Source organism: Pteronotus mesoamericanus, unplaced genomic scaffold (genome assembly GCF_021234165.1).
Source record: "Pteronotus mesoamericanus isolate MK-2021 breed Mesoamerican mustached bat unplaced genomic scaffold, CSHL_Meso_final contig_20, whole genome shotgun sequence".
NCBI classification, from domain to species: domain Eukaryota; kingdom Metazoa; phylum Chordata; class Mammalia; order Chiroptera; family Mormoopidae; genus Pteronotus; species Pteronotus mesoamericanus.
The window spans coordinates 97,272,072-97,288,686 of record NW_026555085.1 but is presented as its reverse complement, the minus strand read 5'-3'; the positions used below and the strand labels follow the sequence as shown (position 1 = coordinate 97,288,686).

Sequence of the window (16,615 nt, the reverse complement as noted above, 5' to 3'; positions counted from 1 at the left end):
ATAGACCATATCCAGAGAGTTAGGATGAGGTTTCTAGGTAAAATCAGGGAAGCTTTGTATTCTGGCATTTGGGGACAGGTTACTCCCTGTCCACACATGCTAAAGCAGCCAGTCGACAAACTCCAGTTGACCTGGAACTTCCAATCCAATTTTCCAGTCCTCCCATCTTCAATGTGATAAACAAAGATCATAGAAATGAATGAGGAAGAACAAAATAACAAGCAGGAATATTGACCTGAGAGGAAGCAGATGACTCAGGGAGCATAAGAGAACATAATTTTGTTTTTCTCTAATTAGTAGCCTGTTTAAAATTCTAGATCTGTAACACAGAGGATATCCTGGGAGAAAAGCACACTCAGAGAAGAAGAAATATGTTTCTAACAAAAATTGGATGGAGTATATGGCGGGGGGAAGTTAAAGAGAACTCTTAGGAAGTTGAGCAAAAAGAAAAATACGGTAAGGATCAGAGAGGATCATTTCAGTGGGTCCAATGACAGGTGAATTTATCACTGCTCAGGTTGTGCAGTTCACAATTGGACAGCCACACAACATGGATGGGGCAGGGGGGCGGAGAGAGAGAGATTAGAAACAACAGAGAAGAGGAAATGAGAATTTTCCAGACTTGAAAGATATACATCTTAAGATTTAAAAGGATCACTAGAGGCCCCACAAAATGAATGCAAAAACCAACACTTAAACACATCATTGTTTCCGAACCTCGAGGCTAAAGAGATTATTTTCATATCTATACAGTCAGCTAATGTATTTTTCTTTTCAAATGTAAAAATCTAAAAGAGACAGTGAGGGTGTGAGGAAATGGGAACTGTTGTGAGGAAATACATGTTGTCCAGTGTAGGTGTAAATGGAAACAATTACTTTGAAGAACATTTTGTCAATTCCTAGTAAAGCTGAAGATGCTGGCAGATGGACTCAACAATTCATTTATAGATATACTCCCAGGAGAAAATGCTACCTTTCCTTAAGGAACTATAAACAAGATTATTCTTTGCAACATTGTTTATAATAGAAAAACAGGTTGTTATATAATAGTTAAAATTACGATGTATCAACATGGAGAACTCTCAACAACAATGTGCTTGGGAGGGAGCAGGTTGCAAAATGATACATTAAGAGGTGTATTAAAATTTTATATGTATTTTAAAATCCCCAAAATAGTTTATACATTTATTGACAGTGAATGTAGAAAACAAATTTCCAGAGATTTAAGGAAAAAACAAACAAAGAAACAATCCAGGTCATTCAGAAAGAACATGAGTCAGACTGGTATAGGCTTCACAGATGATACTGAACATACTAGAAAATATGGGGTGATATGTTAAGAATTGGAAGTTACATGATTTTATAAATAACTTAATGGTATGATTTACATACCATGAAACTCACCCATCTTAAGTGAAAAAGTCAATGATTTTTAGTAAATTCACAAAGTTGTAAAACTGTCGCCACAACCCTGTTCTAGAACAGTTTCCTCACTCCCCAAACCCATCACAACCCTTGGCAGTGAATTCTCAGCCCCTCCCACCCCCTCTCCAGGCAGCACCCAATCAGCTTCTCTCTTTGTGAATATACTTTTTCATACATTAGATATAAATGGAGTTATACAGTAAGTAATCTTTCCCATCTAGTTTATTTCACCCAGCTCAGTGTGTTTGAGGTTTTACCTGGTAATACACCAGGAGCATGTTCCTTTATTTGATTATGTTAAAGTTTTTAAGAATCTTCCAAACTGTTTTCCAAAGTTGTACCATTTAACACTTTTACCAGCGATATACAAGTGTTCCAGTTTTTCCACACCCTCACCGCTGCTTGGTTTTGTATCTTTTTGAGGGTAGTTATGTGGAGAGATGTCTCATTGTGGTTTTACTTGCACTTCCCTAATGACAAAAGAGGTGGAATATCTTCATGTGTTTATTAGTCACTCATATAGTTACTTTGATAAAATAGCTAATAAAATGATCGGTCCATTTATAATTGGAATTTTTTGTTTTCTTAGTAGTTTTAAGTGGTGTCTTTTTTACATATTGTGGACACTAGTGATTTAGAAGAAAAGTGATTTAAATATTTTCTTCCGGTTAGTGGTTTGTCTTTTCTTTTTCCTTCAAAGTATCTCTAGAAGCACAAAAGATTTTAATTTCACAGAAGTTCGATTTGTCCATTTTTTCATTTTAGAGATCGTATTTTTGCTGTTATATTTAAGAACGCTTTGTCTACCCCAAGGCAGAAAGATTTTCTCCTGTGTATTCTTCTGAGCATCTGAATTTGGGGGGCCTGGCAATCATGCCAGCACCATTTGTTAGAAGGAGAGTGTCATGGGTTACGTGCACCCCCGCTCCAATCCACGCGTCTCGGCCCCAGCTCCCAGCTCCCAGCTCCTCAGAACATGACTGTATTTGAAATAGGGTCATTGCAGATGCAGTTAGTGAAGATGAGCCCACACTGGAGTCGGGTGAACCCTTGATTCAATGCACCGGGTGTCCTTATGCAAAGGAAATGTGGACACAGACGTGCACACAGGGAGAAGGCCATGTGAGGGGGAAGGCAAAAGGCCGGAGTGATGCTTCTACAAGCCGAGGAACACAAAGATTGCCAGCCACCCCCTGCCCGCACCCCGGAGGCGGGGTGAGAGGCAGGGGCCAGGCTCTCCCTCCCCGACCTCAGGGGGAGCCAACCTGCTCACTCCTTGATCTCGGACTTCTGGTCTCCAGGCCCGTGAGACAATAAATGTCTGTCATTGAAGCCACTGCGTGTACGGTATTTTGTCACCGCAGCCCTAGCAAACAAATGCAGATTGGCTGTATGGTTTTTGAACCTAAAATTCTAATCTTAGCCCAAACTATTAATCAGGGAAGAGAGCCGACAGAGGGCCTTTTCTCCTGACATGCGAGGATTTAGAAAATTTACTTCCAGGACACCATTTCTTAGGAAGTCACTTTAGGGTTTCCTACTATGAAATGAGAGGGAACCAAGAAAGAAGAAGAAATGTGATCTCAAAAGAGTGGAGCGAGGTGAGGACGAGATTCAGCCCCAGGACCACAGCTGTGGGTCCAGTTGGCAGAGCAAGCCGTCTGGGCGGGAGCAGAAGCGGCGGGAGTCTCAAGAGGGATTTATAGATTTATCTGTGCTTTTGTTGGCAGAATGGAGCTTTATGCTATAAAGGGAAGAAAAAACAAACTTGCATTCGTTTGCGAGGGCTATTATAATGTGGTACCACAGGCTGAGTGGCTCAGAGGACAGAAATGGACTTTCTCCCAGCCTTGGAGGTGAGAAGCTCTGGCGGTGAGAGATAGAGGTGCGCGCAGAGTGGGCTTCCTTTGAGAGCCCCCACCCCCGACCTGCTGACGGTCTGTGAGAGTCTATGTGCTAATCTCGTCTCACAAGGACACCAGTCATATTGGATTGGGACCCATGCATAGGCCTTTATTTTACCTAGATCACCTCTTGAAAGGCTCCGTCTCCAAATACAGGCACATTACGAGGTACCTAGGGGTGGCACTGCAACGTAGGACTCTTGGGGTGGGAGTGGGGGACGCAATTCAGCCCACAACGAAACTGAAGGAAGCAGTCCTGATTCCGTGGGCTCATCTACCGACGGTCTCTCTTCACAGCAAGAAGCACACGCGTCTTCCCTCCTCCCCCAAGTACGGCAACGCTTCTTTCCATTGTGTGTTGGCGAGGCAGGTGGTAGACAGCTCTCTCCCAAGATTCTTAGCCAGAGGCACCCCTCCGCCCGCTGGTAGCTTTGGGCTCCCCACGTTATGCCTTCCTGGGAACACAGCTCTTGCGGTTCGCATCTGTCCACCTGTAGCTGTTTCCCACAGCAGGCCAGGGGCGGCAGTGGGACTCCGTTGGGAGAAACTGTCACTCAGTTTCCCATCGAGGCAACAATAGGAAGCGCGAGCACCAAGCAGAATGAGATTCGCATGCTGCCTCTCAAGTTCACTTGGGACAACTTCGGACAACTTTTTCAACATGCAGGCCCACTGTTGTTATATCAATGGAAGCTGGAAATCTGCATTTTTATGCAGTATTTTCCAAATTTTAAGTGATCGACAGCATCAAATTTAAGACACTGTAGAACCAATGCCCTGTGAGCCAAACTAAACATCTCTGCCAGTGAAATTTGTCCCGCCTGTAACCTTGGCGCTGCCTTTACCTGGACCTTCTCTGATGTGCCCTGTAAACATTTCATCATTGTTAATTCGATTCCACAAAGGCCGTTGGGGACAAAGTCAGCATTTTATTGAAGCACAAGGGGAGGACTGGTTGGCTCAGGACACCAAAGCTCGCTGGGGAAAGCCTGGGGGAGCAGTCAACGGACTGGTCACTGCGCTTCCCTGTGTACTCTATCATTTCCCAGTTGACTTTTGACAAACTGAACCACAGCTGCTCCCCTGACTTGTTCAGGTTCCCTTAATCACCAGGTTTGTACCATCAGCTTCTCTGTGCACGCGCCGAGGTGCTCCTGAGACTGTGCAATCCATCCAACGGGCAGTCATACAAGACATAGGAAAGCCTTGCTTTTCAACTTGATAAATCACAGCGATTTCATGAAACTTGCACCCTCTTCGACATTGCTCTCATTGGTAACCTGGGGCGAAAATATAGCGATTGCTTATAAATCGGTTACTCAAGATGTTGTCATATTATTTGGCAATTAAAATGGGATTATTTAAAAAGAGAATTTCACGATCTGAATCTAGTTAGGAAAGATAAAGTCACACGAACAAGGTGGGAGTTTAAGTCAAACTTTAGCTCTTTTCCTGAGAAGAAAATAAAGCTATTTCAAATGACACCTAGAAATGTATAGGTTGCTATAAATCTACAACTTGAATTTATTAAGCATAACTTGTGCTCAATATTATATAAATTAATCCTTAATAATTTATTATTCTTATTATTATCCAAAAGGACTAGAAAATAAAATTGTAAAATAGAATTCTGCTTAATTCTAATGCAAAACATTAAGTCACAGCACTTCAAATTATTTTTGGTAAGCCTGTGCCTCATGAGTGCCTTTGGTTAACATTTTTTGGAAGGTTGTTCTTACAGTCAAATTTCTGTATCGGGCTACTGATCCAGCAGGAGGGTCTAGAGTAGTGCTGTCATCCTACGTGTGTACCCTCTGCTCGGTAACCCTCGTGTGGCCATAGCCATGACCCCCTGAGCCTTCTTTACAAGCCCATAGCTCTACCTTTGAGACAGTTCCTGTCCTTAGGTAGAATATGTTCAAGCCTGTTAGACAGTCTAACTATCTAGAATTCAGTGGAACCTTCCTTACTGATGCCAATGAGCTAGCTTTGACCTTATCTCATTTTAATATTTAACCATTAATCTTTTCTGAGGCTTTTCTTCTATAACACACATAATATAACATGTATAGAGAAGAGTGCACAACTAATATGTGCTCGATTATCTCAAAGTGAGCACATTCAATTACCACCCCCTGGTTAAGAAACAGCACATTGGCAGCACTTCAAAAGCCCTCTCTGCATTTCCTGCCAATCACTACACACTCCCTTCTGCCCACGGTCTACACTAGCCTGTCTTCTAATGACTGTGTTTGAACTTTATGCCCAGAAAGTCATATGGTGTATATTCTCTCACGACTGGCTTATTCTCCAGAGATATTGTTTGGGAGGGCCAACCAAGTTGTTATATGTCACAGTCTTTCATTCTTTGTTATTGGTGCATAGAATTCCACTGAACAAATATACTGTGATTTATGTACCTGATCTACTAATGATGGATATTGCCTCCCCCAGATTTTGGATCTTGTGAGGAATGATGCTCTGAACATTCTTGTCTATGTCTTTTGAGGTATGTGAGCATGCATTTCTGCTGGATATAGATGTGGAAGCTAAACCATTGGGTCATAGAAAAACAAAGAAACCAACAAACTACACACACACATACACATACATACAAACACACACACATACATACAAACACACACACACACACACACACACATTCAACTTCAGTAGATGATGCTAATGTTTTCAAACATAGTTGTACTGGTTCATAGTCATTGACAGTGTAGATCTATCATTTGTTTTTAGCCTCACCAAAAATATGTCTTCATATCGTATTAGCTCATTGCCATTATAATTTGCACTGTGCTGGTGACTGCCCTTTTCAAATGTTTACTGACCATTAAGTTATCTTCTTATATAGTGTCTGTTGAAGTCTCTTGTCTACTTTCCTATTAGGTTGTCTGTTTTTACTAGTTTGCAAGACTTTATGTATTATGTACAGAAGTTTTAAGTCAATTATATCAGGTACAGATAATTTTCCTTTTTGGTCTGCCTTTTCACAGCTTTAATGATGGGTTTGTTTGTTTTTTTTTGCAAAGCAGAAAATTAATAAAGTTTAATTTTTTATCACTTCCTCTTTGGAGTGTGTTTTCTGTATCCTGTTTAAGAAAGATTTCCCTATCCCAAAGTCATGAATCTTTTCTTATGTTATCTTCTAGTAGCTTTATTGTTTTTTTTATAGTTAGATCTATAATCCACCCGGAATTAACTTTCATAAATAATGCGAAGTATGGGAAGTTTAATTTTTCCCCTATGGTTACATAACTCACCTAGCACGGTTTATTGAAAAGACTGAGTTTTCTCCACTGCTGCCTCTGCGTGTATGTATTTATGTTTAAAGATTATTTGTAAGTGGAAATGTTTTCTCATGAGATGCTCTGTGACTTGATCATTGTAAGCAGTCACAAGTAGCTGCAAATACATTTAAAGGCTTATTTGTAAATTGCAAGTGAGTCATATCTCATGAGAGAAGCCAAGAAAAAAGAAGAGGCAGCTAGGGTTAAGGAAATGGGAAATGGAGGAGGCGGGAACACTTACATAAGTGATTCCAGCAATAAGGAAGGTACGTCAAAGCTTCCATAGATTCCTTCTCAAAAAATTAAAAAGGAGAATATATGGTCACGGCCACAGGAAGCATTTACCAAGTTCGAATGCTCCCAGATCTCAAGACTCGTGAGGTGTGTGGCCGTCATTTCAGTACAATTGAAACTTGAGGCTGAGCAAAGAGCCCATAGATCCCTAGAAGAGACCACAGGGTGCTTCCCCAAGTTGTAATTTACTAAAGGAAGTGAGGGCAAGGATAACAAAGAGGAAGGTTTAGGCTTGAATAAAATGATTCATTGGGGAGTAATTATATTATATACTCTTTACTCCTTGCTCTGAAATTTCTCCCCATAATAATGAAAAAGAAATTGTTCCTTACAGATTCCGGTAGCTTACACAGAGGAGGAAAGCAGAAAGACATTGTAGAGTGAAAGTGTCGAGAGTTTTGCTTGCTACTTCTCAGTATCAAAAAGGGAACCCTCAGCTTCTGCCTTGGGTAGAGATCATGAAGTGAGAACGAACAAATTTGTAGGAAACCACACACAGGAGGTTAAGGGCTGAAAACCTTGGGCCTTTGTTTCATTGAAGACAATAGCCATAATCATGTGATGGCTCTACTTCAGTTTATTAGGAATAATCTTTGACTCAGTTCATGCATGGTCATTAGATGCACTCACGAGGATCCCTTGGTGGACTGAATCGTGTCCCCTTCAAATCATATGTTGAAGACCTCACCCCGCAATGTCATGGTGTTTAGGGTTTTGGGGACATGCTTAGGGTTAGATGAGGCCATGAGGGTGGGCTGTCATAAGGGGATCAGTGCCCTCTGAAGAAGAGACACCAGAGTTTGCTCTCTGTCCCCTGCCATGTGCAAACACCGTGAGAAGGGGGCCACCTGCAAGCCAGGAAGTGTCCTCGTCAGGGAGCCACGTTGGCTGGCCCCTTGGCCTGGACGGGCCAGCTTCCAGAAATGTGAGAAATAAATTCCTGTTCTTTAACCCTGCTCAGTTATGGTACTTGGTTGTGGCAGCCCAGCCTGATTTGGACAACTGGAAAGGGCACAGTGGGGCACATATGCATTCATCTGTGTCCCTGATCTTAGGTGTAGCATGGTTCTGGTGAAAGCCATTGAAAAACCAACCTGGAACCCAATCTGAGTTGTCCTTCTTGCCAATTAACTCTCCCATCCTTGACTTCCTACCCCACGCGTCGGTTATTTTGTTATTTCAAGGGTGATATCTTGTTTTGTTTTGCTTTCCCAGATGATGAGTTATGTGTGATTTGGGTAGAGTATCTTAACAACCAAACAGTGTTATATTTGAAAACGTACCAAAATAGTGAACCTGCCTTGACGCTTGAGATGCTGAAGTCAGCGAAGTGTAGTTGTTCCGTGGGATCTTAGCGCCATCTGCTGGGCACCGCGAGCAGCCACCAGCGTTTGCGGGCTAACTGCGTCTTTCTCGGAAACAAGGAAAAACCAGACGCCACCGTTAGGAGAGTGACCTCTAGTGAATAAGCCTTGGAAATATTCTTTTTCATTGAGTTTATAAAGCTCAGAATGCCATTTCGACGATTTATACTTCGGGGGAAGAGAGGTAAGAGTCTAAGTATTGACTCATCAACGATGTCCTATTCCTTTCCCTGGGAAGAGGGATCTCCGAGACGTAACAGGCTGAACGCTTTGCTGATTCCAGCCTGCGGTACGGATTGATCGTTTTTGCACTCGCGTGTTGCTTCATCCCGAAAGGCTCTGTATTGCAGCCGTTTAGAGCACAGGCTCTGGAGGCAGAGCTGGGAGTCAGGCTTTGCCGCTTACTAAACTTTTGCCCTGAGCAGGTAACAGCTTTCCTGGGCCTCCGTTTCCGTGGTTTAAAACGGGGCTAATTGCGCTTACATCACAGAGCACAGAGCTTGCAATAGCGTCTGACACAAAGTAAAACATTCAACAGCCGTCAACTGGTTTTATCAAAGTACAATAAGTAAAACCCCTGCAGTTACTCTCATTCTCAGATCAGTCTCCTGCCATCTTTTTTTTTTTTTCGGGGCTGGGGGTAAGCTGAGGACAGGTGACCCGTGTCCCCCGGGCTGGGGACGGGAAGTCTACAGAAAGGAGGACAGAAACGTGTGCTCATGGCCTCGTGTGACCTGGACGAAGGTCCCCCCACCCCCGGGCCAAAGACATCCCGGCGGAGTGAACGGAGGGGGTTGTGGGCACTGCAGAAAAGGCCAGTTTTGCGTCATCCCGAAGAGGCAGAGGGTTCGCGGCCCGTGGTGGTGAGCTCAGTGGCCGGTGCCGCGCGGTCGTTGGATACTGAACAGGGCTCGGGAGGGCGGCTCGGCCGCGTCCTCGGATACCGTGGCCGTCCTCCCGGAGCAGCCAGCAGGGACTGTCCGTGGGGTGTGGGCAGAGAAAGAGCTGGGGAAAGCCAGTGCGGGCAGGGGTGTGCAGCGCGGGACCCCCGCGAGCGCGCAGGGACCCCGGCGGCCTACCCGCTCCTCTGCGGGCCGGCGGGGCTGCGCCCACGGCCTTGCGGCGGCAGGACACGCGGTTCCTGGTCTCAGCCGGGAAACCGGCCCAGCCGGGAGCGTCCGAGCGATTAGTGGAGGGATTTTTTTTTTCTTCATTGCTTTTCATATTTAATTGATCAAAGTCATACAAGCAAAAATGTAAAAAACTCAAGTAGTTTAGACTAATAAACAACTATAGTCCTTCTTACGCTGTCCTTAAAAACATCCGTGTTTAACCTGTTAAGCGTTTTATTCCCTTGGTTACCTTCACAGGTCTAAGTGATTATTTGTAAATATAACCATTTAAGAAAATATTGACCGACTTTCTGCTCTGATACTGGAGGTTTTGGCTTCTATTTAGGGTCTGCCTTGCAGGGGGTATAGACTGGCCAGTGCCACTTTGAAAAGAAGTTTGAGAAGATTTCTTTTCATGACTTTGAAAAGAAATTTGAGCCAAATGGTAAAGGATCAAGAATGAACATAAACATATAGATGTTCCTGCTTCTCTTGAGAAATCATCAAATATTGACCCTGGATTTGCATTTGTGTGTGAAAATGGTGGGCCTGGTCCCTCAAGGGGTCAGGTCTGCAGGCCGAGAAAGCCGGGGGGTGCGGTCCGGGGGCTGGAGGAGGGGCGGGGGGCTGGGCCCGGCGGGCGGAGCCGCAGTGGAGAGGACGGCGAGGGCCCGCAGGTGGACGGGACGCTGCTGTCCCGAGAGCGTGAGTGTCCTTGGTGTTTGTGATTTAAGCACTAAACGTGGTTAAAATAGTCAATTTTTACGTTATGTATATTTAAACACAATTTTTTAAAAAAAGGACAGAGAATTTTGAGTGAAGGACGGGATAGTAACAGGAATGGAAAAAAATGAAAAATAAGTTAGTAAATCGTTTAATAGAGAGTAAATGAATATAAGATCTCACTGTGCTATAATGTTTATATTTCTTTTTTAAAGTACATTTTGTAAATTATGCTATTATAGCTGTCCTGGTTTTTACCTGTTTGCCCCCCTCCGCCCAACACCCCCCACTCCCTCAGGCAGTGCCCCCACCCTTGTTCATGTCCATGGACCATGCGTGTAACTACTTCAGCTACTCCATTTCCTATACTGAACTTTACATCCTCATGGCTATTCTGTAACTATCTATTTGTACTTATTAATCCCTTCACCTCTACCCCTCTCCCATCAAAACGTTATCCAAATCCATGATTCTGTCTCTGTTATTCTTGGTTGCTTAGTTTATTTTGTAGATGCAGTTGTTGATATATATATAATTTATTGTCATTTTATTTTTCATAGTTTTGATCTTGTTTTTCTTAAATAAGTCCCTTTAGCATTTCATATAATAATAGTTTGGTGATGATGAACTCCTTTAGTTTTTTCTTGTCTGGGAAACTCTTTAGCTGCCCTTTGATGATGCCTTTGTTGGGTAAAGCAATCTTGGCTGTAGGTTTCTGCTTTTCATGACTTTGAATATTTCTTACCAATCCCTTATAGCTTGCAAAATTTCTTTTGAGAAATCGGCTGACAGTCTTATGGGAACTCCCCTGTAGGTAGCTAACTTTTTTTCTCTTGCTGCTTTTAAGATTCTCTCTTTATTTTAACCTTTGGCATTTTAATTCTGATGTGTCTTGGTGTGGGCCTCTTTGCATCCATCTTGTTTGGGACTCTCTGTGCTTCCTGGATTTGCATGTCTATTTCCTTCACCAAATTAGAGAAGTTTTCTTTCATTATTTTTTCAAGTAGAGTTCCAATATCTTGCTTTTTATTTTCTCCTTCTGACACCCCTATGATGTGAATGTTGGAATGTTTGAAGTTGTCCCTGAGGTTGCTTGTACTGTCCTCAATTTTTTGGATTCTTTTTCCTTCTTGTTCTGATTGATTGGTAGGACTTCTGGTCAAGATGGCAGCATAGGCAGACGTGGCTCACCTCCTCCCACAACCACATCAAAATTATAGCTAAAATATAGCACAACCAGCACTTAGAACCATCGGAAATCAAATTGAATGGAAGTCTGACAACTATGGAATTAAAGAAACTACATCCATCCAGACTGATAGGTAGGGTGAAGAGACAGAATGGGCTGGTCCTACACTAAGTGTGGTGGATACAAATTCAGGAGGGAGATCTTGGGAATGAGGAGTCCTGGCCCCACACCAGGCCCCAGGCCAGGGTTTCAGTGACAGGAAGATAAGTCCCCACAACTTGTGGCTGCAAAAACTAGTGAGGATTGAGTCAGTGAAAAAAAAAGAAAAACAACCGGAGCCCCAAACAGTTCCTCTTAACAGCCCACACACGGACTCACCTGCTGCTCTCCCTCCCTCTGAGCTCCAGCACCGGGGTAGCAGCTTGAAAGGCACCAGTGGTGCACAGGGAGAGACTGAAGTGTCTGGCATCAAGGGGAGCAGAGGCCATTGTCCTTTTCCTAATATTTATATTTCAACATACTTCTAAGATCTAGGCTTTCTTATCCACAACAATCTGAATCCATTATTAAATGCACAAGCAGGAGGAGGTGGACACAGGAGTTTTTGGGGTCTGAAAAGATAAACCAAATCACCCTGCTACATGGGGGAGGAAGGTGAATATTGAAGGGAAACCTATCACCTTCGCCAGGATCTACCTGTGAGAGGAGTTTCTTAAAAATACCCATTTTATAGGTGGGGCAGGCAGAGGTTTGGTGTTGCCTGAGGGCGCGTGGTGTGTAATTAAGCTCTGAAAGGGAAAGACGTGCTCTACTTATTTTTTATTTTTAGCATTTGGCATATCAAAGGTGCTTGCCAGATCATTATTAGGTGAATAAATGAAATAGGATGTGAACCCAGATTAATTTAACTTCAAAATCCACGTTTCTTTGAGAACCTACACTCTCACCACCAGGTCCCGTGTGACCTCATGGGGGCCTGGACCCCTGGATACCGAGGAGAAATGTTTGATGCCAAGTCCTGGTTCAAGCCTCGCCAAGGGACGTAGCGTTTATTCTAGGGGAGAGCCAGGATGCCATCAGTACCGCAGGACTTCCAAGTGGCCTTGTCGCCCATTCCATTTCCTCTTATTTTACCTCCTGCTTTTTTTAAATGAGAATTTGGTTTTAATTCCCAACTTTTAGGCGCAAAAATCATGTTATCTGTGAAATGTTAAATCTTTTGGGAGGTGGCCGCCGCCAGTAGATCTCTGCCACCCCACCCCGCCCTCCCCACCCCTGCAGGCAGGAAATAGCTGAAGGTGTGGGAGTTTGGGAGCACGTTCAGGCCAGGAATGTGTTGTATGAGAAATTTAGGTTTGGTGTACTTCTTGTTTGGATTTTTTTACAGCTGAGATGAAAGATGCACTGTTCCATTAGGTCTTAACTTCTTTTGAAGTATAATAGAATGATCATTTTAATATTCCTGTGAACAATGCCCTCATTTAAAAGAATCCTGGATTTTTTTAAACCAGAAACAGCATATTTCCAAAATTTCATTTTCATTTTTGGCAAATTCATAAGTGTCCTCTCTCTCTCTCTTTTCTATCGACATTTGGCAAATCATTGCTTCCACTCCTACCTCTTACCAAAGTTCATTTAAATACAGTCTGAATCAACTAAAAAAGTGCATCTGCAAAGGAGAAAAACTAAATTGAAGAGGAGTTTAAACCATACAACAGTAATTTAATGGTATTCAAGTATTCAATCCATGTATATTTTATGTATGTATAGATGTATGCCCTGTAAATAATTATTAGCATTAATCATAAGCCAGAAGCCTGGAGACTGGCTCATCTGCATCCAGGAGAACCTCATGACCCTGTTTCTAAATAAGGTTGCATTCACAGGTACTGGGGTTCAATATATTTCTTCTGAGGACACAATTCAATCCATAGTCGGGTCACTGATATTCTGAGTCCACACAGAGGAGTCTGAACAAAAAGAACAAAATTCTCTCCAAACTGCGGAGGGAGCACTCAGTGCCTTCGCAGCCTCTGCTAAACGCACGGTCTTGCGATTTCAAGTCCACCCGCAAATTCTCATCTCAGACTGTCGACAATCACTTTACTTTCATCAAACCTTCTCTTCTTTAATCCTTTGGCTCTCTTCTGTGTCTCTTCCGCCTCAGTGGACAGTCAGCAGCTATTTAACTCCTTCTGGGTGTCTTTCAGTTTCCACACAGTCATCTCTTATTCTCTTTTCAGCATCTTTATTAATTTGGCTCTTCACATGACTCACACAAGCCTGTCAATAAAGCAATACATTAAAATCATTACTTAAACCTTAACGCTTTCCTTTAAAATGTCCGGAGCAGAAATAACGCCAAGTGGGTGGTATAGTTTCTGGAGCACTGAGAAGGCCCGTTTCTGTCCACGACTACTCCCTTCCCTTGCTTTCGTTTCCTGGTCTCTGAAATTGATGTCAGAGCTAATACTTCGGATTTTACACATCACCATAGAGTTGACCTCTTTAACTATTTTATTCTTCTCCCAGCCCACCTTTCTCTCTAGTAACCACTGTACTGTTGTCTATGTCTATGAATTTTTTTTGTATTGTTTGTTTGTTGCTTTATGTTTTATATCCCAAATATGACTCAAGTCATATAGTTCTTGTCCTTTTTCTGCCTGACTTACTTGGCTTAGCATGATGCTCTCCAGATCCATCTTGTAAAGATATACAAGGTGGGACAAAAGCAGGTTTACAGTTGTGAGTGCACAAAGCACAGAGTTTATTCTTATACTATAATTTATTATTATATTATTTTCCATGCAAACAACTGTAAAAGTACCTTTGCCCACCCGGGTTGTACTCTTGTGTTCATTGCAGCATGATTCATGACAGCCAAGTAAATATGATACACAAAGAAAATGTGATCAATATCTACAATGGAACACTACTCAGCCCAGACATATATTTTTAAATGGCTTTACATGTTCTCCTGATGTGTGTTCCTCATTAAGACCCAAGCTCCTAGAGCTTACACTTTCTTGTTCTCTTCTAGTCTCCCTCATCAGCGTCTTGCTTGCCAGTCATTCCAATGCTGCTTTTGAGGCAACATCACGATACGTGTGCTAGATAAATACAGAAGAAACATTTTGCAGTAGAATAAAATGTTCTAGGAAATTACTTTCTTTTATAGCCATCAGGGGACTAAAGTCATATGAAGGAAAAAAGGTTTAGAGAATATGGGATACAATAATATTATTTCCCCCATCTCAAACATTAAATAATCTAAATCCAAAAGTTTTGAAATACGTATAATTGAGAGGTCCATGGATTTTAGTAGCCAAGTATGAAAAGATCCTTTAAACTTGCAAAGTTTTTAACTCTTAAGGAAAAAGTATTTGACTTTTTTTTTTTTTTTTTGCAGAATTTTAAGGTTTTATTAACACAAATACAATGTGTACACAATCTGTCTATTCATTTTCTTCACTGCGCAGCCTGGCATTGGGATTGGTGACTCTGATGGCCAGCTGGGCTGCTCTTTCCACAATGGCTCTGCGGTTCTTCGAGGAGACGTTGTGAGCAATCTCAGCACAGTAAGATTTGTTGCACATCAGCAGCACTTCAAGCTCCTTGACATTGTGGACCAGGAATTTTCGAAAACCACTGGGCAGCATATGCTTTGTTTTCTTGTTGCTCCCATAACCAATGTTTGGCATCAAGATCTGGCCCTTGAATCTTCTGCGCACCCTATTGTCAATACCTCTGGGTTTCCGCCAGTTCCGCTTAATTTTGACATATCGGTCTGACTGGTGCCGAATGAACTTCTTGGTCCTCTTTTTGACAATCTTGGGTTTCACGAGGGGTCTGAGGGCAGCCATGGTGCCAAGTAAGAGACGGCTGCCACCTCCGTAGACAGCGCTGAGGAAGAGAGAGGCTGACTTGTTAATTATTTAGGACAAATCTTGCTGAAGTCATTCAGATTCCTGTGACTTAGGAAGGCTAATTCAGTTACTGGAATTTCATAATTGCTTAATGGAACTTGGTGCTTCCTTCCCTAGACTACATATGCTTGCTGGTGCTCTCTTAAGGTAACATTTAAGAAAGTGAGATAAAGGTATATATATATTCTTTTTCTGTGTGTGTGTATGTGTGTGCCTGTACATAGCATTCTGAGTGTGTCTGAATATGAGGTAGGCATTGATTTTCATGTATTGATTCACATTAATAGGAAAACATTTGAATTTATAGGAAATGCTTTTGGCTATCTTCTCTGATGTTACTGTAACTGAAGTAGCTCACAAGCACAAAAGGTCATGTCAGGCATTTACGTGGAATTGACCAGGGCTGTTGATAAAGGCACCTTGCGCATTATTGCTCTGTTCATGCACTTTACAGGAAATCCTGCATTCCATCATTTCCGTCAATATTTCCACTATTCCTTATTATAAATAAAGGTATTGTTAATGGCCCTTGAACTCTATGAGGTGTGGTGCAGAGTTCCATTCCATCTTCTGAGAGGTAGGCGCACGCAGTCTTGAGTGTGGCAAGTGTGGGCTGAAATTCACATTCATTGTATGCCATGTCCATATGTAATGCATTGGCAATAGACAATCTTCCAAAAAAAGATGTTATACATCAAGTCACAAATATGGTCACTCACCCATTGCTAATCTGCCTTCTCCCTAGTTACCCGTTCTAATTCTATCCCTTATGTGATAATGAACATTTTTACAGAAAAATGTTTACATAGACCTTTAATGAAGGCCTTGTTTATTTATAGAAAACCCCATAAAGCTTATCTCCTGTTATCAAAATTATCTGTATTCCTACTCCACACCGGCAATCTGTGGATGTGGCCCTACTTTAGGCCATCTCATGGATCTGCTTGACGTGCAAGATCTTGAAGAACTCTAATTCCTCTTTCTGGCTATCACTTCACTTATAAAACTCAACTGCTGCGAGACAAGACTGGACAGACTATCCTGTGAAATCAAGTAAACTCTGGAGTCTGGGAACTTCAGAGCAACAAGAGTTTATTTCTCACCCACGGCATACCCTGCTTCTGATCATGGACTCTCTTCCCCAGGGACATATGCTCCACACAGCTGAATAGTCTCAAGGGGTTTCACATCCATCCTTCTACACACAATTCCACATTTTTCAGGAGGAAAAGGGGGCAGTAGGAGAGGAAGAAGAACAAGCAAGCTGATGTGTCCGGGTAATTCTTTGAAACGACATCTGGCAGTCCTTCGGCAGTCCTTCAAGAGCTTGGGAAGGATTTGCTAGAGAGAAGGTCTATTCCTCAAAGCTCCTTAAA

General features: G+C 42.5%; 1 protein-coding gene across 1 annotated transcript; it reads right to left on the bottom strand.

Annotated features, from left to right (window-relative positions):
- Positions 1 to 14,701: 14,701 nt before the first annotated feature.
- Positions 14,702 to 15,230, bottom strand: LOC129067257 (60S ribosomal protein L32-like). Its single transcript, XM_054568985.1, has one exon. The coding sequence runs from the start codon at positions 15,174 to 15,176 to the stop codon at positions 14,769 to 14,771; it is 408 nt and encodes a 135-aa protein (XP_054424960.1). The 5' UTR covers positions 15,177 to 15,230; the 3' UTR covers positions 14,702 to 14,768.
- Positions 15,231 to 16,615: the final 1,385 nt, after the last annotated feature.